Source organism: Marmota monax, unplaced genomic scaffold (genome assembly GCF_021218885.2).
Source record: "Marmota monax isolate L192 unplaced genomic scaffold, Marmota_monax_Labrador192_F-V1.1 WCK01_AAM20220418_F8-fsc00027, whole genome shotgun sequence".
NCBI classification, from domain to species: domain Eukaryota; kingdom Metazoa; phylum Chordata; class Mammalia; order Rodentia; family Sciuridae; genus Marmota; species Marmota monax.
In genome coordinates this window covers 1,421,711-1,449,665 of record NW_026694617.1, presented here as the reverse complement: position 1 = coordinate 1,449,665, position 27,955 = coordinate 1,421,711, and the positions used below count along the sequence as shown (strand labels likewise).

The 27,955-nt window shown below is 34.2% G+C and overlaps 1 protein-coding gene across 1 annotated transcript in view; it reads left to right on the top strand.

Annotated features, from left to right (window-relative positions):
- Positions 1-27,955, top strand: part of Thsd7a (thrombospondin type 1 domain containing 7A) — a 403,918-nt gene that overhangs the window by 234,234 nt on the left and 141,729 nt on the right. The window contains exons 5-6 of the mRNA XM_046422471.2: positions 8,400-8,555; positions 10,286-10,498. Coding sequence (XP_046278427.1) covers positions 8,400-8,555; positions 10,286-10,498 — 369 coding nt within the window. The remainder of the gene's footprint in view (positions 1-8,399; positions 8,556-10,285; positions 10,499-27,955) is intronic.

Below are 27,955 nucleotides of genomic sequence, written 5' to 3'. Positions count from 1 at the left end.
TTAAAACTGTTTTTTTTTTTTAAGAGGAGAAAGGGGAGAGAGAGAGAGAGAGAGAGAGAGAGAATCTTTTTTGTAGATGGACACAACACAATGCCTTTTTTATTTTTATGTGGTGCTGAGAATCGAACCTGGGTCCTGCCCATGCTAGGCACGGGCTCTACCGCTGAGCCACAATCCCAGCCCAAAACTGACTTGTTTAAAATACCCTAAGTTACTACCTGTGCACTGGTCATAATGAAGGAAAGTAAAACAACAGAAGCAAAGACACAAACTGAGCACCTGGCTACTGCCCGTCAGCATCGTTTGGCACATGGTGTTTGACACAAAGACTGGCTTTACAGAGTCGGCACTGATATTTATTTTAGTAATTGGAAGGAAAACAGAATACGAAAGAAAAGAAAAGAAGAATGATCTGTAACCAATTTATTTTTGTCTTTGAAATCTCTTTAGGTATCATACTCTCTTACATTTAATCATAAAGTTTGTTCAGTTCTCACATAGAAATTAATATTTAAATCTAAGAGAATTCTTTCATAATTGTGAGCTAGCAATCAAATAAGCTTGCTTGAGGAAATGAAATGCTAATTCAAGAAATAAAATGCTAATTCAAGATTTCCAGAGGAGACATTGAAAAATAAATATAATATCAAGGGTTTTGAAAGCCTAAAATGCTCAGCTGTTTTGCTAAATGGATGAATGAATTATTAAACTTATTGCAGTTTTCTCAACCTTTGAGTACTAATGTGTCTTCTGAATGAGTACAGAAAAGGCATATCATAATATAGATAGATCTGAAGCAGACTGAGTGTGAGATCTCTGATATTTTGAAAATCCAAAGATATTTTCATGATTTAAAAAAAAATTAAAAATATACGTGTGGTAGATCTGGGGGAATCTTAGAACCAAAAAAAAAAAAATGGTTTGAAAGTACTAGATATTAACATGGATAAAAATCTAAACTTTTTAAATTTAAAATACTACAGATTCATTTTCCAATGACTGTCACTCCCAGTTCCTGCTCCTATCCCACAATAATCAAATAGATATTTAAAAACATGTAGTTCTGGTCAAATAATCCTTTATCTTATAGACTTCTAGGAGTTGTATGGAATTGAGAGAAGAACATAGCTTCTATTAATTGCCATATGAGAGTATAGCAGAGTGAGTAAGTTAAATCCTGTTATCAATCAGCTATGTGACCTTGGGCAGGTTGCATAACATCTCTGTGTCTCATTTTCTCTTGTCTTTAAATTTGGGATTTCAGTACTTCATGAGCTTACTATGAGGATGAAAATAATTTATTTAATAAATGCAATATAAATTGTGTGTGTGTTTGTGTGCTTCTATGCAGACATTACATATTATTGAAACTCCTTCAAGTGTCCTTCAAAAATCTCATGGAGGAGTATTAGAGGTACACAGTAAATATTAGGTAGCCAAACTGCCTAGATGTAAATCCCAAATCTAGGTATGTGATTTTCCTAGTTGTGTGATTTGAGGCAAGTTACTTAACCTCTCCATATTGTTTCCCTATCAGGGGGATAATGATCCCCACCAAATAGGGTAATACCTAACCTGTGGGGATTTTGAGAATTAAATGAATTACTATTGTTAAGTATTTGCAACTGTGTAGCATTGCCTGACACATAGTAAATACTAACAAGCATTTGCTATTAAGTAAAGCATATCCCACTGCAACCACAGTGAAACCCCTCTTCTAGATTTTATTTTTATTCTTCTTACATTTTTTTTTTTGAACATCTGACTTGTCAACGCTCTTCAGTCAAAGAGCACTGGCAACACACCTGTATTTGAATAAGCTGGTTTATTATTCATTGCAGCAAGAGAGAATGCACAATGGATAATTTATTATTTGTTCCCCCTTTGTTGCACATGGCAACAAAGTGTTTCTGTTTTATTGGAAAAAATCTTTAGATTTGCTATAATAAACAGTGCTGCAATACCAATTCTTCTAATTATCGCCTGTGGTGAACGTCTGATATTTCTTCCAGGGTATTAGAAGTAATATATCTTTTCAACAATGGTGGCCTGTTCCACAATTGTTTTTCAAGGTGGTCCAAACCACTTAGATTACCACCAACAAGGTTTAACTGTTTGGGCTGTTTCACATCTTCTCTGGCACTTGGCATTGCCAAACTTTTTACATTTTTGAAAAACCAGTGGATATGTCATTTCAGACTTTATATTTTTATTCAGTTGGGTCTGGATTTTAGTAGCTAAGTGTAATCATTTGCATTATTTTTCTAGTTTATTTTATTCTTTTTGTTGCACTTTGTCTTTGTTTCTCCTTCTTGCCCTCCTTTGAATTTGTTGTACCTGTCTGGTTATCATGTAGCTTGCCTTGGTTCAGAAGTTATACATCCTTATGCATTTGTGCAAAGAGATTACCTTATTACCAAATGAATACAGTCAATAATTAATATAATTCTAAAGACTTTGGAATATTTATCTCTAATCATTCTCCCAATTTTCATATTAAGTAGTTTGTATTTCAGTTAAATCTTGCTATTTATATCTTTCTGCTCAGTTACAACAAATTACCACAATTTCACACCCTCTCTTATAATTCTGAAGGACAGGAGTCTGACATATGTCTCCCCAGAGTAACATCAGGGTTTGGCAGGACTCTGTTCCTTTCTGGAGACTCCAGGGATCTGTTTCCTTGCTCACTTGAAGTGCTGGCAGGATTTTATTTCTTCCGGGAGGAGGGCTGAGATCTGTTTCCCTAGAGGTTTCAGCTGGGGACTGGTCCCAGCTTCCAGAAGCCACATTCATTTCTTGGGGTCTGGCCCTTTCTGTAAAGGTAGTAATGACAAATCATTACTTATCATCTTGGATTCTTCTTACCTTTTTCTGGCACATTGTTCTGTTCCAGCCAGAAAAGGATTTCTGCTTTTAAGGGCTCTGGCAATTAAACCAGACTTCCCACATCATCCAAGGTGCATGCACCATCTCAAGGTTCAAGACTTTAATCACATCTGCAAAGGCCATTTGCCAAATGAGACAACACTGTAACAAGGCCCAAAATCTTTGGGGAACCATTTTTTCTGTCTGCCATCCTCTCCAATGTTTACCATTACATCTCTGAACTTCATTCTATCCAGAATCTTAGACCCTTTTGTATTCACTCTCCTTCTGATGAAAAAAATAAGGGTTTTTTTAAAATATGAATTTCCCTTATACTGCTCTATTATACTAAAGCTTTTATTTTCTGTATGAATCAGCCTTCCTTTATCCCTAATAATTAAAGATCTCTTGATAGGCAATTGTAGGCTTTCCAGTAGGCCATTAAAAATGGAAATTTCTGTGAGCTGGGATCAGTACTGTACCAGGGAAGAGACCAGATTTAGGAGTATAATACTATGCTAGATTAGATTCATATTGTAGATTTGGGGAATTCTCTAAGGATTTTCTCTATTTGTGATCTGAGTTTTATAATTAAAAGGATTTATTTTTAAAATAACCTATAGACTTCTGCTTTCAGAAAAATAGAGATGTAATTTCTATACTAAATTTTAAAAATCCCTAGAAAGTATATAGAAAACAAACTACAAGAAGACTAAAACTTGTAGAGAAGAAAGCAGAGAAGTATAGACCTCAGCCCCCCTACCCCCGTAAGTTCCCATGGCTTTCCTTTTGCCTCCTGTATCTGAGACTTGGAGCTAAAGCAGCCAACAACCCAGAAATGCAAGTGGTCATAGATTTTAAAAGTCTAAACAAACGCCTGCTCTTTCTAGCCAAATAAAAGGTCAATATGACATGACACAAACTTTAGTTAATAATTCTATTCCAGTCAGAAACACAGATAAAGAGCATGGCCATACCTTATATGTACCAGCAGAGCCTATAGGGAGACTCAGTTTTCACTATTACATAATGAGGTACCAGCACTTCTGCTGGGTGCTGTCAAAGAAAGTCAAGCAGAGAACAGGCCCTGCATCCCAGATGTTGGTAATGGACTCCCACCATGGTGTTGGTAAAGCAATGGGGAACCAGAATATCCACATCCTCACAGTGACTAACAGCTCCCCCCACACACTGTCAATGAAAGGCAGGCCTTCACTCTCAACTCCCAGGAACACCGTAGCGTTCTCATCCTTTCCTGTGTTGGAACAGTCATAAAAAGCCAGTTGGGAAAAAAGAAAGATTTGAAAATGATCTAGAGACTTTGGACACAGCACAAAAAAAATGTCCAGGTTTTGATTGACATCACTCATCATATCAAGAACCAAGAAAATTTTAAATTGAATAGAAAACAGTCAATGAATGCCAACCAACACTGAGATGGTGGAGTGATTAGAATTATCTAACAAGATTTTACAGAACACATGATAAAAATGCTTCAATGTTTATGTGCATGCTTGGAACAAAACATAAAACACTTCAGTCAAGAAAATGAAGATAAGAACCAAGTGGAAATTTTAGATCTCAAAAATAAAGCAAATAAAATCTTTTATTCATGGCTTATCAGCATAATGAAGGGGATAGAGGAAAGAAGTGAAGGATTGAAATACAGAGAAATAGAAATGACCTAAACTGGGCCTAGAGATGTAGCTCAGTGGTAAAATGAAGGTCTTAGCATTCACACAGCTCTGGGTTCAATTCCCGGCCCCACTGGCCAGTGGAGATAAAGTATATTGTAGGAAAAAAAATGAAAAATTTGTTTCAGGAACCTGTGAGTCTGTAACAAAAGATCTCATATTCATGATTAGAGTTTTAGAAGGAGAGGAAAAAGAAGGCAGAGGTTTTTGTTTTGTTTTGTTTTTTGTTGTTGTTTTTTAAGTTTCTAAAAAAAGTAATGGCTAAAAACTTTCCAAATATGGCAAGGACATAAATTTACAGATTCAAGAAGTTGCATAAGTCTCTGAAAGGTTAAACTAAAAGAGATGCATTGTAATTACAGTATGAAAACTAAAGATAAGGAAAAAATACTTGAAAGCAGTCAGAGAAAAAATGACACTCCATCTAGACAGAAAAGATAGTTTGAATGATAGTGAATCAGTAACCTTATAGACCAGGAAAAAGTGACAAAATATTTTTTAAATGCTAAAGAAAAAGAATTGTCAACTTAAACCTCACTTGAGTCCAAACATAAAATAAATCTAATAAAATATCTAATAAAGTTGCAATATGTTGTTTACAAAAAAAACCAAGAATTGTCAACTAAAAATTCAGTACTCAGGAAAAAGCATCCCTCTGAAATGAAGGAGAAATAAAGATATTTTTAGGTGAATGAAAACTAGAATAATTTGTTGCCAGATTTGTTTCATATTATAGTTTTGTAACATCTTACCATTGAGGGACACTTTGTAAAGAATGTATAGAATCTCCATCAAATTATAGTTTCATGTGAATTTATAGTTATCTTAAAAATATTCAATTTAAAAATTATATATTAGCTGTCTCTTTGGATTATCCATCAAATAGATATTCAGAATACCTCATTGATTAGATTGATGGAAACATAAGTCTTAAGTCTATTATAACAGTCCTTTTCCATTTAAAATGTTATAAACTTAAAAAAATATAAAAACATTTCAGACATACAACAATATGCCACTCTCAATTTTTAGGGTTTTTTTTTTTTTTGGTAACCCTAAAGAAGTTCAAACATTGTGATCTCATGAAGTATGTGATATGCATTTAATTGAATATATTTTCTATCATATGACATCAAAATGTCTATTTTATTTTCAAGAAATCAACAATCAGGTATTTAAAAATATGTAAAATATTTCTACAGAAATTGTACTGCATGAAAAATTTTCTAAGTAGTAAAATTATACATGAACAATAAGTGTATTACTTATAGAAAAATTCAGATCTCAATATTTGGCAATATTAGTTCAACAGCAAACACTATGTTGTATAACAAAGACCTGCAGGAATTATATCCCACAGTTATGAACAGGATCCCAGTAAGGTCTTATGAGTTTGTCCTTTACTTCATTGGTTGTATCACACTGATTCCAAATAACTCTTGGGGCAATTGCAAAGATGTGATTGACTTATATTGAAGAACTCAGATAATATTGGGATTTACATTATCAATACATACTCTATTTATAAGACAACTTATAATGAAAATCATCAAGGGAGTATGATTTAAACAAACATATATTCTCTCTTGTTTCTTTGATTAATGGGAAAAGCCTACATCTATATAAAAGTACGTCTAAAAAATAGAGGTCACTTGTCAAGAATTATATTATTTCAGGGTTTACTTGGATGGCTTAGCAACTATGCCACCCTCAAGAGTATTTGCTTTAGCAATACTTTCTGAGCCTTTATTCATCACCTTTCTCTTCTAGTAGCTCAAGAATATTTCATGACTGATTATTCTGTTTGATGCATTCAAAATACCCCAAAAGCTAAAATTAAACATTCAAAGAGAATAGCCAGAGAAGCTGAAGTACAATGTAGCAGTTTGTTTCCTTAATAAAGCCTTGCTTCTCTCTCAGATTCTTCAACCTTACATATAAATTTCTTCAGACTCATAGTATTCAAGATCGCATGCCCCTTAGACTTTGTTTGATATAACTATTATTTCCAAATATATATATATATTAATACCAAGGCTTAAAGTGACTTATAATTAATTGAAAGAAAATGCTGCAGGACTTTCAGGTCTCCATTACACCAAACTTCTAATTTAAATGAGTTGGAAAAATGCTACAAGTGAAAGGATGAAAGTGAAAGTACTTATGTTAATTTTTCTGCATAGTATAGACTATTCTGCCTATATGGGTCTTAAAAATAATTCATTTTTATGTGAAATGTGCATCATTTTGTCAAGGTTTTCTTCTTTATTCACAGAAAGTGAATCATTTATTTTTGTATTTTCTATCATTACCATGTCAAGTACTTTCACCATTAGAAAGCAATAAAATTAATCATTTTTGGCTTTGGTTGATGTTATGCTGTGCATAGCAATAATCCTTTTAACTTGAGTGAGCATGCTTGCTGTGCTCCATACTAAGCAAATTAGAGGTGCCCTGTCATTTATTTTCACTATAGTCCATGTGGGAAGTGAAGGGATAAGGGGATAAGCACTTCTTGGAGGAAGGAGAAAAAAATAAAGTCTGCAGAATATTTTTCAAAACAAAAACTGTCAGTAAGAGAAGTCAACATAATGGCCTTTAGGTAGCATGTGTGGTTGTGTGTTCTTGTGTGTGTAGAAACTTAAGGGGCGCATGACTTAAGGGACTTACAACTTGCCTTAGAGTTTAAACTATAAATAGACATAATCAGTACTTAAATTTAAAAATCATAGCTCAAAATATTTTAACATTTTTATGAGTTTCTAGATGCAATCTCAGCAACCAGAATTAGTCCTCTCACATAAGGAGAATGACAAATAGCTAAGTCTCTGTTATTTAAGTCCTTTATTCTGCAAGCATGGGTTCTCCAAATTATCAGAGTGAAACAGGAATTAACTTTTATAAAAGGGAATATGTGATCAAGATACTTATTAATTAAATATTTTGCAGCAAAAGTAACTATAGCTGTGGAGTGAAAGCTGATATATATATAGATAGATGATAGATAGGTAGACAAGCAGCTAATTCTCTTCTTCTGTTCATATGAATACCTTCCTCTCTTAGTAATTTTTAACCAGTTCTGTAGCCATACTATGGGTATATCTTGACATAAACTTTCAAATATACGTGTATACCAAAGATCCAAATTCTAGGCATCAAAAAGATAGAAGCATGCACAAGCAACATGTACCCATTGTCAACTTATGAACAAACAATTATTAATTAGGGTCCTTAGCAATTCTTAGATTTTGGTCACATATACAGATAATATATTCTGCAAAAGTTCTGGAAAGCACTGTGTGAGTCAAAGCTGGAGTAGAAAGAGTAGCTCCCTATGAGCTTTAACTTCCTCATATCCATGTGACACCTCTTAATACCTATGGACTGACAGGAACAGGAGTTTGCTCCATCAGAAGCCACTCAGTGGACTTATTTTTTTATATTTATTGAAACTGCTTTGTCCCTCTTCCTGTGCTGGGTCCTCTAAAGCAGATTCTACTTTCTTAAACTCTAGCTTAGAGTTCACTTTAAGGATTACTTTATTGAGTAGGAGAGTTGCATTTATCATTATTAACTACATGGCTAATTGGTGGTAAAGCTGGTAATAGTTTGCAAGACTTCTGGTCCAGCTTCTTTTGATTGAACTATACTACTTCTTTCGTTACTCACTCCTCTTTTTATTCTCAGGATATAGTTGAGAAGCATTGGAATAATGTTCTGGTGCTACATCTTTTAAGCATTTTCCTTTTTCATACATACAGACGAGTCATTCTGTTGACTACAACAATTGCTTTTGGTTTAGTTCTTAGCATATATCTCTATTTTTTTTCCAAACAGCCTCAAAACCAGTGGATTCGAAATTCTGCACTGGCCCAGTCCCTAACACGACACAGCTGTGCCACATTCCTTGTCCAATTGAATGTGAGGTTTCACCTTGGTCTGCTTGGGGACCTTGTACTTATGAAAACTGTGATGACCAGCAAGGCAAAAAAGGTATGTACTATTGACATGACATGTCACATCTTGGCTCATTTTTTAAAATACTGTTCTGTGTTCTTTTTGATTATTCGTTTATGATACTTTCAAGAATGGCTAAGGAATACAGATTTCAAAGATGAGTAATCTAGTCTGGTGATGATACCAGAAGATGAAAACAGAAGAACATAGGCCAGATGCTTTATATTTGAGACAGCATGATGGAAAACATCCGAAACAGTTTACTTCAGAGTTTAAAATGAGCTGTGGTGTCAGACAGACCTGGATTGGAAAACCTACTCTGTCATTTTTGGTTTAGATAAGTTAATGCATTTTTCTAAGTCTTTGTCTCCTTACCTGTAAAAGGCATGTAATAATATCTGACATACATATCTAATTAAAATAAATAAATTAATTTTTTTAAAAAAAATCTTGTATTTTAAAGACATATACTTATGAAAGAGATACAATTGATATATAACAAGTTAGTAATAATTATCATAATTACATGAATGTTTTCATATTAATCAAGTTTTGATTTTAAAGGAATATTTGAAATCTGGAATGTATGGTGGTACTTTAAAATAACAGTTATTGTTGAACCAAAATTTTATAAACCTTAATTCCTTTAAATTGTTGTTTTAGAGAATAAAGCTTGGGCTGGGGTTGTAGCTCAGTGGTAGAGCACTTGCCTAGCATGTATTAAGCCCAGGGTTCGATTCTAAGCACCACATATGAATAAAGATCCATTGACTTCTAAAAAGTAATATTATAAAAAACAAAACTTAAAAAAAATAGAATCAATGAGCAAAAACAGAAAAATTCAGAGCCAGGCCCATAGCTAGTGCCCAGTAATCAGAGCTCCTTATTAATTTGAAGGTCAACATGTTTTTTTAAAACGTCACTACTTTTTTAATGCAAATGACAATGTCTAAGAGATATAGAATAAATTCAGTGGTTTACTTCATGATGTACCACATAATCTCATAATTGAAAACATTTTCCTGTTTTGTTTCAAAGGAAAGCCTTCTAATTATTCTAGTATGTTCCCATAGCAATAAACAGATTTGTTAATTGTGTTTTACATTGTCAGGAAAAGCAGAACTTAGGTGTGATTGAAACCTTGAGCAGAATGTTAAATATTCCACATTAAAGCTAGAATCGTTTAGGTCCTAAATTCAAATTTCCAGAGTCTAAATTCAGTGGAGGCTCAAGAACAATTTCTCTGGAACCATCCAATTTCTCAGAGGTTCCTTTCCCAAATTCAATCATGTGATAAGTGCTGAAGGATGAAAAGTAATAGAATTTTCACTTGATCATGAATATTTCTGTATAGCCTGAGATTTCATTGGCTTTTTGAAAGCTGTTTAACTTTAGAATTTCCAAATCTATTTACCAAAATCTATTTCTATTTTCTTTTTTTCTCTTTCTCTCCCTTTCTCCTGTCTCTCTCCCCACTGAGCCTTATGAGGGACAGAGGAACTATTTGATTTTTTTTTGCCTTATCTATTCTGTAATAAGCTAAAACCAAACTCTTCTTTCCATTCTGTTCATTCGTTCATTCATTTCAAAAACAGTTTATGAGGTCACATTGGGGTACAATTTGGGGGTACATGCACTAATGATTCAAAACAGTCATGACTTCTACCATCTACCCACATCCCACATTCACATGGGGTTTCATTCAGCTTTCTGAAATACTGGACCCCGATGTTAACAATAAATATTTTCTTTCCCCGATAATTCAGGCTTCAAACTGAGGAAGCGGCGCATTACCAATGAGCCCACTGGGGGATCTGGGGGTACTGGAAACTGCCCTCATTTGCTGGAAGCCATTCCCTGTGAAGAGCCATCCTGCTATGAGTGGAAAGCAGTGAGGCTTGGAGATTGTGAGCCAGATAACGGAAAGGAGTGTGGTCCAGGCACTCAGGTTCAAGAGGTTGTGTGCATCAACAGTGATGGTAAGCCAGAAACATCTATTCCAATTTTCTGAATATCTGTAACCTTGGACATATGCTTTACCTCATGTTAAAATCTGGGGTCTTCTTTCATTATAACTGGTTCTAATTACGAAGAGTGAGCTACCTCTCTCCCTTGGATGGATGGATGGATGGATAGATAGACAGATGGTGTGATCAATCTCAAGGAAGCACTATAGAGATACCATCAATCATCACAGGGAATTCTAAAATTTGAACACAGAATGAATAAGAACTAAACCATCATCAGGGCAAATCGCCAAATTCCAAATAACAAGGAAAGGTAATCATTAATATTGTTTTATTTACCAAAGAAATTTGAATGTAAATGGAGGAGGGTCATAAAAGTCAGTTAACTTGACTCTGAAAGTCTTTTTCCCCCACATGTGTCTACATGGAGGAATTTTATTCCCCAACCACTAGGCCTTTCACAGCAGTGTTTCCAGTCAGCCCTCTCCTATTCTCTGGGCACCCCCTCTTCAAATGTCAGAACCAGTGGATAATGTTTTCTACAAGGTTCTTTTCCCTAGCCACAGTAATCACCTTAGACTATTACAACTACTCTTTGGTAAAATATTCTGTCTTGATGTCATCTGACGCACCCTCTAGATTGTTCTCAAGAGCACTATTATTGTTTGGGAGAGAAACTGTTATCCTCAGCAATCCCAAGTCACAGAGGAACCATAGGACTCCCTCAGACACAGTTTAAAACCTCTGAACAAGATCATGTCCAAGGGTCCTTCTAGCTCTCAAATCCTGTGACTCTGCACATGGGAGAAATGTGAGCACTGAACCCAAGGGTCTCATGGTTGACAGTTTATGCTGTTTATGGCATATGCAGAAGCATCCTGGTGCCCCCCGGAGTGCTGGAACATCTGGTAACCTTCATAATTCCTTCGGTCCTATTTTCTTATAGCAAGCAGAATTGTTTCCTCCTGTGACTCAGTCACTGTTCAGTAGTAAAGAAAAATCCTCACTGGGATGGGAGACTGACAGCCACTGACATTACTGAGAAATTAGTCTTTTGACTTTGAAACACACAATGCCACCTATGTCCAGGGTCTTTGGTCACCATGCAGGAGAGCATGGGAAATTCTGAAGGAATGAGTGCTTGATGATGAATTTTACACAATCTGCTTTGTTCTATGAAGGTGTAATTAGCCATGATACATCCTCTCTTTAGCTATTCCCCATTCTATTCAAAAGAGAAAGAAAAGGAGAAAGTAACACTTAGAGATTGGCATACAGGAAAAGAAAGCAAAGAGACATTTTTGTCTCTACTCACACTTCAAATACTGCTTTACAGTCGTGTAGTGGAACTCTGTATTATCTCCTGAATTGCTAAAAAAAAAAAAAAAAAAAAAAACAACATTAAGGGTCATATTTAACTTTAACATTGTATTAATTTTTTTCTTAGTCGAAATAATTTTTTTCTCCTTCTGAAGATCTAGGAAGGAATTAAAAGTCCCAGCTACTGTAAAATGGTTTTTCTACGTGAAACGAAATGCTAAGACAAGAAAAGTGATTGTGTGTGGAACTTCTGCCTCAGTGTTATCCAACAAAAAAATCCAATCTCACTCAGTGCAACAATTTTCCTGGATATTTGTGGGAACAGTTTATATTTTATATAGAATAGAGGAGCCAGCTATTTAAAAGATATCAGTGGCTAATTTTAATTTTTTCAAATAAAAATTATTTTGTAACACAATCACTTCTTCAGTTATTGTGAAACACTAAAAAAGTAAACAGAGGTCTGAGTTTGTTTTGTCCAGTTGTACTAGAAAGGAATGTTTGTTACAACCTAAAAAGCCAGTTGGTAACTCTGAAGACAAAAGCCACTTTCACTTTGCCAGCCTCACAAACAGAATGAATTTTAAAATGTAAGAAGTATGCAAATGATATCCAATTTGTTATTATTGTCCTTTATCTCTCAGTCATTAAATTTTATCTGCTGACATTAGTGTAAATTTAATATTTTGGTGATTTTATGCAGAGGTGTGTAAAATCAAGAGAATCTTTTTTTTGTTGTTGTTGGAATCCTGGAGCTGCCTCAAATCTGTATATGATGGAGACACAATAGGGCTGATAGAATAAAAGCAAAAGCCAGAGACCTGTAAATACTACTCCAGTATTATCATGTGGTCACCCGGTAAGTGCTTAGCAGCTGCACCAAATGTTGTTTTGTAATTAAATTGGGCCCAGGGAATTAAAGTTGATTAGTAGTACAGACTCTACCCCCAGGCCTAGGCTGCAGCTATGGATTTTGTTTTATAATTAAGTTAAGGTTCGACTAGGGACATGGAGAATTGGAGCCTGTGAACCCAGAAAATAATGAAAAGACTTTTTACCCTCCCACATTCCTCACAAATTTCACAACTTTGTTAATGACTTGAAAGCACTTAATGTCTCTATTTTCCTTCCCTTAAATATTCTTTGTCTAGGTTTCCAGAGATCATTAGGATTTGTTGCTGCTGTTCATTTTCCCCACGTTTTCTAAGTAGCAAGTTGAAGAACGTTGAGAGAAAATTCAGGCAGAATCTTGTATAGGTTCTGACAGGGAAGTGGAACAGAATCCAACAAAAGAGCTCAGAAGACAGTCAGACTCTTCAAAAGGAGATGAACATTTTACATGTACTAGAAAGTTAAAGATATTTGCATGGGAGTTTTGACCTGCTCTGTTTCCAATCTGGACCAATTCATCCCTCCTTAGGCAATCTGGGGGTCCCCACTCACTGGACCCACTCGCTGGAGGTCACCATATTGATGCCAAACTTAGTAAAGATACCCCATAGACATAACACACTACATCTTAGAACTCTTGGGCCAAATTACATTGCCATATTGTGTGCATGTATAAATATGTAACAACAAATCTCATCAGTATGTACAACTATAATGTACCAACTTAAAAAAATGTGGAAAAAAATAAATTAAAGATATCAGAAAAGCAATTCCAGCTCTCTAACACAGATGCAGAAACTATCCAAAAGTGGATGGGGAGAATCCTAGAGGGTGTTACTCCTTTGAAAGCACCCGACTCTACCCTATTTTAATTCTTGTGACATTTGTCTTTTTTATTTAAAGATGGAAATATGGTGATCTGAGAGTATTTTGTTTCCTAAATTGGTTGGCTAGAGGCAGAACAAAAGCTATTAAGCTTGAAGCAAGGGGAGGGAGAATGTATTGTCTTGTTTATTACTTGAGTGTAAACTAAATATTGTTTCCTTTTTTCTCCCCTTTGTTGAAAAAATAAATAAATCATGACATTCATACTTTGGTACATTGGCTCCTTTTCAGATACCAGAGAATTGACACCATTCCCACTGAATTTCAAAAACTCCATTTTCTTATTCTACTTTCTGTATTATGTCGTAAAGTGATGAGCCACAGCAGTGGAAATGCCTATGCTTCTGCACTACGTTTAGTTTTTCCATATTAATGAAAGTTATTGTATAACCAATGACAGTGACAAGTACAACTCACTCTCATACTTGATCCAGAATTTTGAAACCAAAAAAAATAATATTCTGCTGAAGTAAAGAAGGAGGCATGTGTCTCTGGTACCCAAAACCACCCCCAGGTTCAGTGATTCACTAGGAGGACTTAAAAGACACTGCATGTACTTGTACCCACAACATGATTTCTTATGATCAGCAAAAGCAAAATATACATGGGGCAAAGTCCAGAAGAAATCATGCATGAGCTTCTAGGGGCTCCCAGTGGAGTCACACAGGATGTACTTAATTTCTCCACCAATGAGTTGTGACAACACATGGGAAGTGCTGTCTACCAGTGAAGCTCACTTGAGCTAGAAGTCAAGGGCTTAGTGGAGGTCAGCCATGAAATCACTCTCTGTCTGGTACATACCAATATTCCAGAGTCCCTGAAGGAAAGTAGACATTCAACCTAAGCCACATTGTTTACATAAACACTATAAGCACAGAAAGCCACCCTTATCATGTAGAGAATGGTAGAGTCCTTCAGAAATTCAAGTACCCAGATGCAAGTCAAGAGCCAAACTTGTACAAGAATCCAAGCTGCTATGTGAATTTTTTTCTGCAGAGAAAAAAACAGAACGATAGACTTGATCTAATTAAGTTTGACATGCAGGAGCGTAAATTAAATCTTAAATCTAATGGTTCTAAAAGTAAAGGAGATGATTTTTTTTCATATTCTCACAGCAATTATAAGCCCACAACTGCTGACTGGAAAGAGGAAGGTGGGTTCCAGAAATTTCTAATATTCCATGTTGTCCAGACAACCCTGCTGTTTAAGGGCAATCAGCCAATGGTTTTGGCAGCAGAATCTGAGATGGGTGAAAAGATCCAGTAAAAGGGACCCTCGGGGATCCAAACTGAACCGCCATACTGACCATTACAAAAGAAGATCCAATGACAGTGGAAGGAATATAGATGTTACCTAACCTTAAAGGAACCCACCACCTGATGCTACATTAAAGAGGATATGCAGTTTTCCAGTTTAGGAAAAGGCTGTAATGGGAAATTTTGGTTGATAAATATTTGGTACTCTCTGCATTCCTGACATAACAAGATACAAGAGCTGAGTTTTTCTGCAAAATAGGAGAATTTTTTTAAGTTACCTCTCGCAGCGTGGGGAGAGATGCAGGGATTTGTGAGTGGTAAAGGCAAGTGCAAGAAGGGTCTAGTGGGACAAGAGTAAGAATCTGAAAGAAGAAAGAAAATATTTGAAGAAGGCCACAGCTAACTAGAAATGTCCTTTGTTATGAAATGAATTCCTCAGTCTTGTTTTTTTTTTTTTTTAGGGTGTTACCAACTTCTTGAGGTAGCACTTCTTTTGCTCTAAAATGGATTGGATTCAACAATGAGTGATATGCTCACCTTACGAATGACTGATCAATTATGAGACAGAGGGGGCAAAATATTAGAATCAAAATTATTAGTAGAGGGCTGGGGTTGTGGCTTAGTGTGAGAGTGCTTGCCTCACATATATAAGGCACTGGGTTCAATCCTCAGCAGCACATAAAAATAAATAAACAAAATAAAGATATACAAAAAAAGTATTAGTAGAAATATTAGCTCCATGTACCCTACGAAAAAATAGAGAAGTAGGGTCCACTGCCACTTTAAAGGTTCCTAGATTCCCTAGTGGAATTTTAAAAACTCTATTTTCATTTTTAAAAAATATTTATTTATTTTTTAGTTGTAGTTGGGCACAATATTTTTATTTTATTTATTTATTTTTATGTGGTGCTGAGGATCGAACCCAGGGCCTCACACATGCTAGGCGAGTGCTCTACCACTGAGCCACAACCTCAGCCCTCTATTTTCATTTTAATGGACAAAGAAACATCAGAAAACTGGAAACCTGAAGACATGTAAGCACCAATGTAAGATTATTTAACATTTGAGAACATTCAAAAATCTTTTTAAGATCTTAAGATGAAAGGGAATATTCATAAATATTTTTGCTTCTATCAGATGAAGACCTTTGGTGCCACATTTTATCATAAATGTATCACTGGTGGACAAGAAGGCATAATATGCTAGGAGGAGTGATAGACAAAATATTAAGTTAAAATTTGTTTAAATATAGAATGGAACTCACCTAAGATTTCCTTCCACAACTTAAGTGAGAACTCTGAGTTCAGATCAATTTGAATGTCCGTAGAGCTAGATGAAAACACAATTACAAATGCATAATCATTTTCTGGAACAGGAAATCTATTTCTTAACACAAATTACACAGCTATTTCATGGAAAAGCTGATCTTTTAAATGCAGGAACCCATTCTATAATGGAGTCATTTTTCTGTAATTTAAGCAAGAAATCAATCAAGATGTTTCCTTCCTGTAGAATGCTGTGTCATTTAAAGTGTGTGGAAAATAATTAGGTTAGATATTATGCTTAAATCTAAAGTCTCTTACTTGCAATTAGGATCATCTAACTGTGTTGGTTAGAGTTTGTTCCCTATAATTGAGTTGAGATTTTTTTATTCAATTTGTTGTAAAGACAAAAGTCATTATAGCTTCTTAGAAACTTTTAGACAACAGGTTATTCTTCATTGTTGTTTTCTAATAACTACAATTTTATACTGGACTTAGAAGCCTGGCATCAGAGAAGCTGATCTCTCTGCTATCTCTATGTGTGACTATGTATGTATTACTATATATTTAGCACTGTTGTTAATAAAACTTATTTTGTTTTTAAGAAAATGATCAGGATTAAGCCAGTGTTCTTTTGAATAATAATATCATAGCAAAGAATAGGATTTTGTGAAGAATTTTATTTATCTTTATTTCTTAGGTCAATTTAGCAGACTGTAGATGAAAGATAAATAATAAGTTACTTACTAAATAATGCTATCAATTCCCCCATGGAACATCTACTTAAAATTACAGCTATTAGAGAAAAGGGATTTTCATTTTGTCACAGGAGGTGAGATGACAACACCACCCAGAGTGGCCACTTTTATCTGGGTCATTTAATAAAAACAAATGGACAGAAAGAACACATTTCAGTTAAATTAGACAGGAGTTTAATTATCAAACCTAACAGATGCATCTCACACATTATCCAACCTCTTATTTGCTTCGTTAATTTCATTTGTATTGACCTCCTCTGTCAGACTTTGTTTTCTCATGATTTCAGATTCAACATTCCTGATTCCCTTTTTGCCTGTCTGGCAATATTTCATTGAACGCTTGCTGGTTTAAAAAAAAAAAAGAGCCTCAAAATTCATAGCTGAAAACTATAACATGATTTCTCATGATTTGGGGAAATTCTTTTTCAGGTTTCACCTGAACTCACTGTGGACATTTGGCTCTGGCTGGCTTCTGGTCCAAGATAGTCTCCTAAACATATCTGACTGTTGGTGCTATCAGCAGGGGTGCATTGGTGCTTCATCACATGGGCTCTCACTCTCTAATATACTAAGACCAGCTACTTTACATGGTAGTTTTAGGCCATGACCACAAGGAAGATGCTTCCTTTTCCCTCTGTGTGTCCTTTCATGATCTAGTAAACTAGTCTGGCAATTTCCAGTGTGGTCTCAGAACAGTGTTCCAAAAGGGTAAAACAGCCCAAACGTCACTTATTGGCTAGGTTTTGAACTCTCATAAGGTCACTTCTATCACATTTTGTGGGTCAAAGTAAATCTCAAGGTCAATCAGACTTAAGAGATAGTGGAATAGATTATACATTTTAGTAAGGAGAAGCTACCAGAATTCATGGATATGTTTAGTCTGCCTCAGGCAACTTCCTCTGTCTCCTTTTTACAGTATTCTTCCTCTGTTCCTTCCTTAGGTTTTAGCATTCCTTTGCAACTGTCTGCTACAGAGCTCCACCAGGAAGCCCTAAGCAAACCCTCCTGTCATTTCAAACTCTCTATCAACCTAAATCAAACTCATTAGAGGAGGATTAGAACAGTGAAGGACAAGGTGCTAATATAAAAAAAAATATGCTAATTGAGAAGAACTAGGGCAGTGAGTGGCAGTGTTGGTATCCAGGATTAGGTTCTCTTTATCCTGACATAATAAGCTCTCATCATGAATCTGCCCGTGATACATCACTCAGCTGCTTAAAATCACTTGCTAGTTCCTTTTTGCCATTTTTATAAAACCCAAAGACATTTTGAATCACAGAATATCCTACTAGTTGTCATTTCTGTTCCTCTGTTTATTATAGTATTTTACATTTTAAGGAATTTGAAATTTAGTTATGGCGTTTACTGTTTCTGTATATACCCCTCTTTAATATTGGTCCCAATTTGGTAAAGATCTTGTTTTATTTTATTTTTGAATATCTATTTCCTAACTCTGTCTTCATATAACAGATTGTCAATAAACCTCTGATCCATCACTAATTTCTTGCTTTTTTTAATCCCCAAAATCACGTCTTTCAAGAAATGACTCTCAAATTCTCTTAAGTAAACTTTTGCTATTGCCCTCACTGCAAATTAAAACTTTGCCTACCAGATGTTAGATAAAGCATGACACCAAATTGCACACCCTATTAGCATCCCAATATGTCTTCAAATTCCATTATTCTCAAGTCCTAATACACTGGAGCAAAACAACTGCTCTATTTACATAAGAAGAAAAACATTCTTAATTTTTTTTAAGTTTCTATTTTCAACTTCCAAAGAGGAAAAGTTTCTTTTTTATCACAGTTTTGAAGGTTCTAGTCTGTGATCAGGAAGATGCATTGCTTTTAGGCCTCTGGTGGGAGTGCTAAGTAACAATGAGGAGGACTGTGTGGGAGAACAAAACCACGCACCTCATCCCCTCCAAGGATATGTGCCAGTGCCCTAAACACCTCCACCTAGGCCCCGCCTCCTGAAGTTTTTAAGGCATCCTAATAGCACCACCCTGGGGACCAACCTTTACCATGTGCACCTTTGGGAAATATATAAGATCCAAACCATGTTTGAAATTTGCCACTTTCTTTAGCAATTTCCTTAAATTCTTTGTGACTAAATTTTTTCATTTGTAAAATGAGAATATAGTTACCTATTCATAATATTTTCATAGAATATTCATAAGTTAATAATCTAAGTGCTAAGAATATTCCTGGTGCAACATAATGTTTGTTGTTCCTATTCTTACTCTAAGGTGAATTCATAGTGGAAAAGTGAGCTAAGCACAAAGACTTTTTCTTTTTTATTTTTTGGTTTGATTAAAGATAAGAATTTTATTATTCACCTAGAACTGATCAATAGATTTATAGTTTATAGTCTATCTCACTTATTTTCTTAACATGCTCATGAAATACTTATTTCAAAGTATATATCTGCCTTTAAATAAGTGTCTACTTTGATAGCTATCAGAAAATAATATGCATATAATAATACAATTCCATAATAGAATATCATTTTGCCCAGGTAAGGAAACAGATTTCTGAATTAACATGTCTTTTTCCACTTGACACATGCTACTGATTAATCAGCAATGAGCTAGTAATGTCTTCTGAAGAGAACTAAGATTATTTGAGTTTGATCAAACTTATAAAAATAAATTATTAAAACAATATTATTAATATTAAGGTAGGTTTTCTATTTTATGATATAATACTAGACTGAATATGTCACATCATGAGAATTATACTTTTCTTTGTTTCCTTGGAATGATAAAAACAAGTTACTGACTATGGCCAGAAATTTAACTTCATTTGACTTATATAAGATCAGGAAATATTGTTATGGGCTGTCAATTAAATATAATAAGAAAAAAAAAACTATAGTAATCTTTAAACTTTAAGACCAATGGTATTTAGCATTGCATTAAGTGGTAGCTGGGAAAAATATATTTTCCAAAAATACTCATCAAGAATTCACACTATGAAGTAAAAAGAAGATGTGCTATTTAGCTGTGATTCTCAATATCAGAGTTCATATCTCAGAGGGACCCATTGTTGGAATGGGATAGGTATAGAAAAGCCAAAGGATTAATACAGAGCATATTCTTGACTTTCAGTTTTGCCATTAAGCTAAAAAGGAGTAAGGGACATTAAACAAATTAACTAGCAAAATTTTAAATCTTTGATCTTATGTTGAAATAAATTGCTAAATTGATAGAAAAGCATGCAAAATATACATTGTTGATAATTGGTTGCTAGCCTCTTCACCATTTGTTCATTATTTTTCCTTATTAATAGTACTTCTGATTTTTCTTTGATGAATTCATCCATCCTATGAATCTATTCTTGAGGTTTGCTGGAATGGCAACCATCTCCCAGCCAAGACATCCAGTATATTCCATCTATTAAGCCATCTACTATGACATGTGACACAGTATGGAGTGAGAAAATACATCAAAGAGCTGGTGCAGAAATAAGTAAAAGAGACACTAAAACTGTGCAGGGTCACTACGTAAAGTTGATAGTGTAAAAGCAGAGTGGGGGAAATGGATTGTTTGTAACCTTTGAGCCATTAGATAGATATATCCTCCCATAAAGCCATTTTAATCTACGTCTAAAGCCATTATCTAAACCAGTAAAGTCTGCTCATTGTTTTTATCTCAAAAGAGGTCTAAGTGATACAGAAAGCACTGGAGAGAAAATCCCTGCTTTGCATGAGGCTTCAACTCTGGCATGTATTCAAAATTAATTCTAACCAATTATTTACTCTCCATTGTTCTTAACAATGTGTCTATGAAAACATTTGCAAACCCCTAGGTTATACTAAAGGAGGGCCTAACATGAGATTCCTAATAAGTTAATTTCTATAGATTTCTCAGTAGAAAGCATATAGAGTGACAATCTGGGAGAATAGGATTCTTTTATGAACCTGTTTTGTCTCTGTGGTACATTTAATGATAGATTTTTTTTTTAATCAGTTGTTCTTACCAAAGCAGAAGCAAACCAACAAACAGAGGTAGTGGACTGGCTCCAGTGCCACAAGATGTCTTATTTTTTATTTTATTTTGCCACTATTCTTACAAGATTCATTTTTTTTCTTCCATTCCCTTCTAGCCTTTTGACAGAATATTCCATCACTATAGATCATTGGTGAGACCATGTTAAAAATGACATGATGTTAAAGAATGTTTGACTGATATTTTTTATTGAGATTCCAAAATGTCAACTTTTGTTCTAAGCTGTATCAAGAATTTTACATAAGAAATTGATGCAGAGCTTCTCTGGGATACACAAGCTGGAAAATAGTTATGGTATACATTCCATGAGAGAGCTACAACTTCCAGAAAAGTTCTGAACTTATACTATAAACAAATGGATTTCTTATCATTGGATAGGTTTTGAAGAGTCCACTACCTAGGCTCATATGTTCTTTGATTTCACATTTATTGTGCCTGCTCTTCTCCAGGCCTTAGACATACATTAATGGTGACAGCCCTTGTCCAACTTGTTCCCACTATCTCGTTGGAAATGGAAAATAAGCAATCTGTTCATTTTAGTAAAGTATAATAATTACTGCAGGGCCAGTGTTATGCTCACAGTGCTAGGCAGCAAAGTGGGCAGAAAATGCTCCCTATCTTGGAGGATCACTGAAGATTTTTAAAAGGAGATGACTTATATTAACCCAAGGAATAAGTACAATTTCTTAAGAAGGTTAGTGTATTTTAGGCAAACAGCTGTAAAACAGCTAAAGGACAAAGGTATGAAAGAGTTTGAGATATTTGGTGAGCTGTAATAATTGGCTCTATGACTGTATAGTTCCTGTTCAGAAAGTAGGAGGAAATAATGAGTCTTTGTGGATGGGACCAGATTATGAAAGTACTGTTAAGCCAAATTAAGAGTCTTCGTTTTACCATATTTGAATTGGACATGATCTGGAAAATGGTATAATCAGGACATTTAGAAATAGAACTCCAGCCACAGCAGGGAAGGAGGGAGGTTGAGACAGATGCTTTTGCTCTTTCTTTAGATTAAACCAAGAACTCTGTTTGGTTATAAAACAAATTTGATCTAAGAATAGTCCTGAGAATTTTATTGTAATGAAATTTGTTTTTAATCAGTGATGTTGATGCTATCTTTCTCCCCAGTCACACATTAAACTTAGGAAGTGGGGATATATATCCATATGTTTTCGTCTTCGTTTTATGGGAAAGACACTTTATGAGTTTTCCTATGCTAATGAAAAGAAGAAATGTTCCAAATGAGTACGATCCGGCAAGTAAATAAAGACAGAAGTTGCATTGCACACTTTTAAAATTTATTTTATAGAATCCCTAAAACATAGAGAAACATAATTAAGAATTTCTTTCATGATTATTGGGAAAATTTATATCTAAACTTTGCACATACTTACCACTTATATCTACATAAAGGTGAAAAAGTTGGATATAGCATACTATTTTCATGAGGCTTCAACTCTTGCATGTTTTTCAAAATTAATTCTAACCAATTATTTACTCTCCATTGTTCTTATTTCTTTTTGGGAAAAGCTGTAACTTTAAGATATATTTTATGTATCAGAAATAGTTAAAATATCTAGTATAATTGTATTAATTAATTCTCTTACTTACAAATAGTAAGATGTTTAAGTTTCATGTCCCAGAAATTGATTTATGATATTATAGACAATGATAAACTGCTGATTTTTCTTACTTTTGTAATTAAAAAATACACTTTATATTTTCACTTTGAAATGAAAAGTATTATAGTATGTACATATATTATGGTACACTTGTGATGTTTTTATCAGGATAGATTTAAATTAAATAACTTCACTTGTGTTTAGATAGATTGTACTCAGGCATGGTCTATTGATTGCAGTTCAGGGAAAATGACAAATCAAAGTTTCATCTGAGCCACAAAAGAAGGCTTTATCTTTGTTCTGGGAGTAACATCCTCTTGTTCTAATTTGATAAAAAGCATTTTAAAATGGATTTGCTGATAGCTTAAAATGTAGCTTTGGCCAATAGAAAGGTTAATATTAAATGTGAAAAACATGATAATGTGTATGAAGAATGTGTCTTTCATTCCTCAGAAAATGGAAGTGTTTATCTCTTATTGCAAATAAGAAAGGCAGTACAGGTTCACTGCTGCTTCTTTTTAAAATAATTCTGTAAGCATTTAGTCAAATTCAAGATAAAGAACAAAGAAAGAACATTTTTTTTCAAATCTTCTTTTACAAAATTGTATGTTATGTTGATTTGGGGTATGCATTAACTGTACATCTTGAATTGAATAAGTGTTGATTTCTTTCCATTTTTACCCTTTCTCACAGAAGAAAATGGCCATAATTCTTTTAAAGTAGAGTGGTTCCTATTATTCTGGTTTGACTACTCACCTGTGTAAGAGCAGTTCTGAGTCTATTCAAAGAACTCTGGAAAGTTCAGACCCCATAGAGCAGTGTTTCCGGCTGGCTAATCACCTATAAGACTGTTTTTATAAACTGTTTTTATAACCAATCACCTCCTTGCCTACCTTAAATATTCATCTGTCTCTCTGTCTAAAAATCATTATTCACCTGAAGAGGATTAGTTTCAATGTAAATTTCACTGAAACACTCTAGAGTGTTATTTGAAATTAGGGGGGATTCAGACTTTTTCTAAAAACAGTACCAGTCTGAAACCTGCTCCAACTGAAGCGGTCAAGGAGATACCTAACCCTGTTGTGCTATGAACAGGCAAGGCAGAGCCCTTGAGCCCCATTCCTATTCCTATAATAATTTTCATGTATGGAAATCTATACCAGTTCTAGTAATTGATTCTAAGGAATAATACCCAAAATATGAGTTCTTATAGACAAAAAGAACTACCAAGAGTAAAGAACAACGAAAATTTCTTAGTGTAGGTCAAATGTGTTAGTTCTATTGCTGTGTAGTAGGCCACACAGAATATGCTAGTCTATTGATCTTCCTGTCTCTCTATTCTGTCTGTTATTCTATTCTTTAACCAGGATCAGACCACATTTTCATAGTTTGGTCATGTATTTTAATGTTTAATAAAGCTATTTTCTCATTTCCATTTTTTTATTTTTAAAAATTTACTTATTAGTCATTTTCCCAAGTTGCAAATTGACTCCTTTTGTAATTTGTGTTGAGATTTGGAAATCTTAAATGCACTTAGGAAAAACTAACATCTTTTTCATATATTATCTCTTCATCCAGAAACTCAGTATATACATCCCTCAATTATTTCTCAAGTTCCTGTATTTTTCTTAGTACTGTTATGAAAATTTTGTTAAAAAATTATCAAGAGAAGGGATAGAATTCAATGACTTTTGCAATTACTTGCATTTTATACTGGTTTTATCCCTCATTTAGTAGTCATTTTTCTAGAAGAAAAACTAAAAATATCAATATAACAGTTTAAGACTTATTTTTAGAGATCAGGATACAAATTTTTAGTAATGACTCTGCTAATGGATAGTTTTTATATAATGTGATGTATTTTGGAAATCTTTCATTCACCAAAGTACAAGATCAATATAGAACTGATACGTGATATATATCTTTAGGTCTTAAGAAAGTATTGTTGATGTTCAAATTCATGTTACTACTAACAAAATACCATTATCTATAACTTTTCTTTATAGTTTTGGGCATTGAATTTTTCAATCACAAAAAACATTTTAATTCTTTGGCATTTAAATTTCACAGAAATTTACAAAATACCTTAATAGATCTAGTACAAATTATCCTGAAAGGGACAGTAAACATTCGACAACAGAAAGATATTGTATGTATATGTTGATATTTTTAATTCAATGTTTGCTTTGTGCTCATATTTTTACTTCCCAGGTACTTTTATATGGATGAAAACCAAAGAACCAATACCACAATAGATTCCCATAAAAAAGTGAAAGCAATAGACTGATAGAAATTTTTAAAGAATTATCATATTGTTTCCATGTAATCTGATTCTTATTTTTCAGTGTGTTAGCATGAAACTGATCCTCATTTTACATTTTACTAATAATTTGTGATGTAAAATGCCTTCATAAGAATAAACTATTCTTTAGCTGTCAACAACAAGACTTTTATGTCAGACACTTTAGTTTGTTAGCAAACAAAAATGAAGGTAGCAATCAAAGAAGAAAACAAAGCCCATGGATAAATGAGAAAAACAATGTTTTTCTTAAAACTTAATGTTTCTGCATTAAGTCTCATCTACAAACATAAGAGCTTATAAAATAAGTGTATAAGTCAATGCAATGAAATATTTACCGATGAACATTTTAAGTAGAATTGATTCCTACTAGTCTCTAATTAGGCAAAGGTGGCCTAATTTAGTTGAACATTTGCCCAGTGGCCTAAGGCAAAATGTGAACTTTACAAACAAGGAAATAGGGAAAACAGGTTCTGACTCCTGGACTTTTAAGAATTCCGGGCAAGAATTAAAGGAGGTTGTGAAAATGTTGTGAACTCTGGCAAATAGCTCTGCTTCAGTACACTCTCCTTCCACTGAGGTTTCCCCTCGTGGTATCATGGAAGACCCAATCAACAGTTCATCTGGCTCCAGTGCTACTTGCCATAATTTTAGTCATACTGGTTTGGATTTACAACCTGAATGAAATGCTTAGAAATTTTTAAGTTTAATGTGAGAAATCTAGGTCAATCCATTTGAGAAAGGGTTTATAGGCATTTTAGAGAATAATGGTCAGATATAATATTTTTCCATAGAAAAATCCATCCTAAATTTTCATATCCAATTGTCTCTATGCTGAATTGTGCTTTCCCGAGTACTGCCTATATGAAAGGCACTGTCATAAAAGGCAAGGTGAAAATTGTGGTGACATTTATCAATTACATTATAAGCTATCTCCTTTATGAAAATAGTGAAAATAAATTTACCAAAGTTTTTTAAAATCAAGAAGTCTTAGCTCTCCTTAAAATTCTTCTACCTAGAATGAATTCGTAATTTATCTCCCTTTGTATTGACGGTTAAAAGCTTAGAATTCAGATTTATGGGATACATGTAACTAATGTACAGGATTTCATATACACAAATGTATATCAACCCGATTTCTCTAGTGTTCCCACTTTTAAAAATAAGTTTATTCCTTATTTGTTTTGAATTACTATAAGCTAATTCTTAGGTGTTGCAAGCCACATTTAAACATTTCTGGAACCAGATGACCTATGAATTAATTAATATTTTAAATGCCCACTTTCAGACATTGCCTTCACTAATTTTGAAGTCAGTCAGTTAAAAAGTAGTGAATAGCTACTGTGTGTCCATCCTTTTCCTCTTCCATGCCAGTCAGTCATTTGCAGGAAAAGTCATACGATGGAAGCACTGTGCTTTTAAGCATGTGGGCCTATTTCAGTGGCCTAAGACTGTGACTCAGTCTCTAGAGAGCTCTCCCCTAAAGATTAGTTGCCAATAGCAATTTTTTAAAGATTAAGTCTACATATAGATTTCTTTGAAAATATGAGGCTGTATGAATTTAACTAGCATGTTTAACTCTCAAAAGTTCTGAACGAATGGAAGACGATCTGGGTGACATTTTGTAATCAGAAAGAAGTATACTCAGCTCAAGTCAGGACTCTTTTCTCCATCTTTGAATATGTGTGTGGGTGTTTTCAGATATGTGAGATATCTGAATGTATAGTAGATCTATTATAACTGTGTTCCTTATTCAGATTGACTGGCGATGTTTTAAAAATTCTCCAATGAATAATTCACCAATAAAAAATGTGAAAGGACAAAAAATATTCTCCAATAAAAGTACAGAAAAATTAAATGATTGAATTTTGGAGAGCAATACTTATCAGTTGGTTTTCAAATAGCATAGTCAACGTTCTGATTTCCTATAAGAACTTTCAGTGTATTTGTTGACTCCTGGTCTTCATATTGATCCCTCTTGTTTCCATGACTAAAATTGATTCTCAACCCCAGTGAGACCTTTGTCTGTCATCAAACTTACTTTTTCCTTTATGCCAAAATGACATTTGATTGGATTATTCAACAGAAGAGGGCCTCCATGGCTGAGCACAATCAATATGCTTATGTTCACTGATTTATAAACTGTGCAGTGACCAACTCATATATGAAAGCTGAAATGATTCATTTTCTAGTCATATTATACCAAAACTTGAAGATCTTTTACAACTATACCCCATTTTCTCTGCTTTATACAATATCCAGGTAGCTCTGCTGCTAAAAATATTGTGTGATCATATGTAAGTATATTATCAGTTCAATCAACAAACATTTCCCAGTATTTTTGTAATTCAGGAAACTGTAGCAAATACAGAATATACATGATATTTATTTTAAAGGACTTTCTATCTTGGTGGCATATATAGAGTACACATGGGGCAAATAATGGACAATAAAAAGTGCATAATTTACTTTAAATGAGTCCTAGTATCAATAATGAAGAAAGCAACATTCACCATTTATTTTAGTAACCATTATATGCCAGGCTTTTAATGCTATGCTCAGCTATTATATCAATCCTATCAAACATTTTTGCTTTTTGCATCATTAGGGGTAGAACCCAGGGGTGCTTTTCTATTGAGCTAAATTCCCAGCTTTCTTTCTTTACTTATTAATTAATTTATTTGAGAGAGGATCTCAGGAAACTGCACAGGCTGGACTGAACTTGCAGTTCTCCTGCCTCAGCCTTCTGGGTCACTGAGATTACAGGCATATACCACTGCTCCTGGAGGACCATATGAAATTTTTATAACAGCCCTATAATGGAATTTTTAGTAGCCTTTTTTACAAAGAACTAGTTTTATGAGATTAGCAAACAAACATTGGGCAGCTAGAAAATAGTTTTAAACTCAGCTCCACTTGACACTAATGCCTACAGTGTCTCTCCAAGCACACAATAGGCTTTACTGATATTATAAAAGGAATTGCTTCCAACTATAGCAGTGAGAAATATTTGACAGAGATGGTACAAATCTGTTTAGCATTCAGGATGCAAAATGCAGTTAAACTGAGAAGAGGGGGTTCTCAATTGGGAAGCAAAGGCACAAGATGATATTCGTGTAAGGACTAAAGAAAGAGAAACATGCCCATCTGGAGAATCAAACATACTG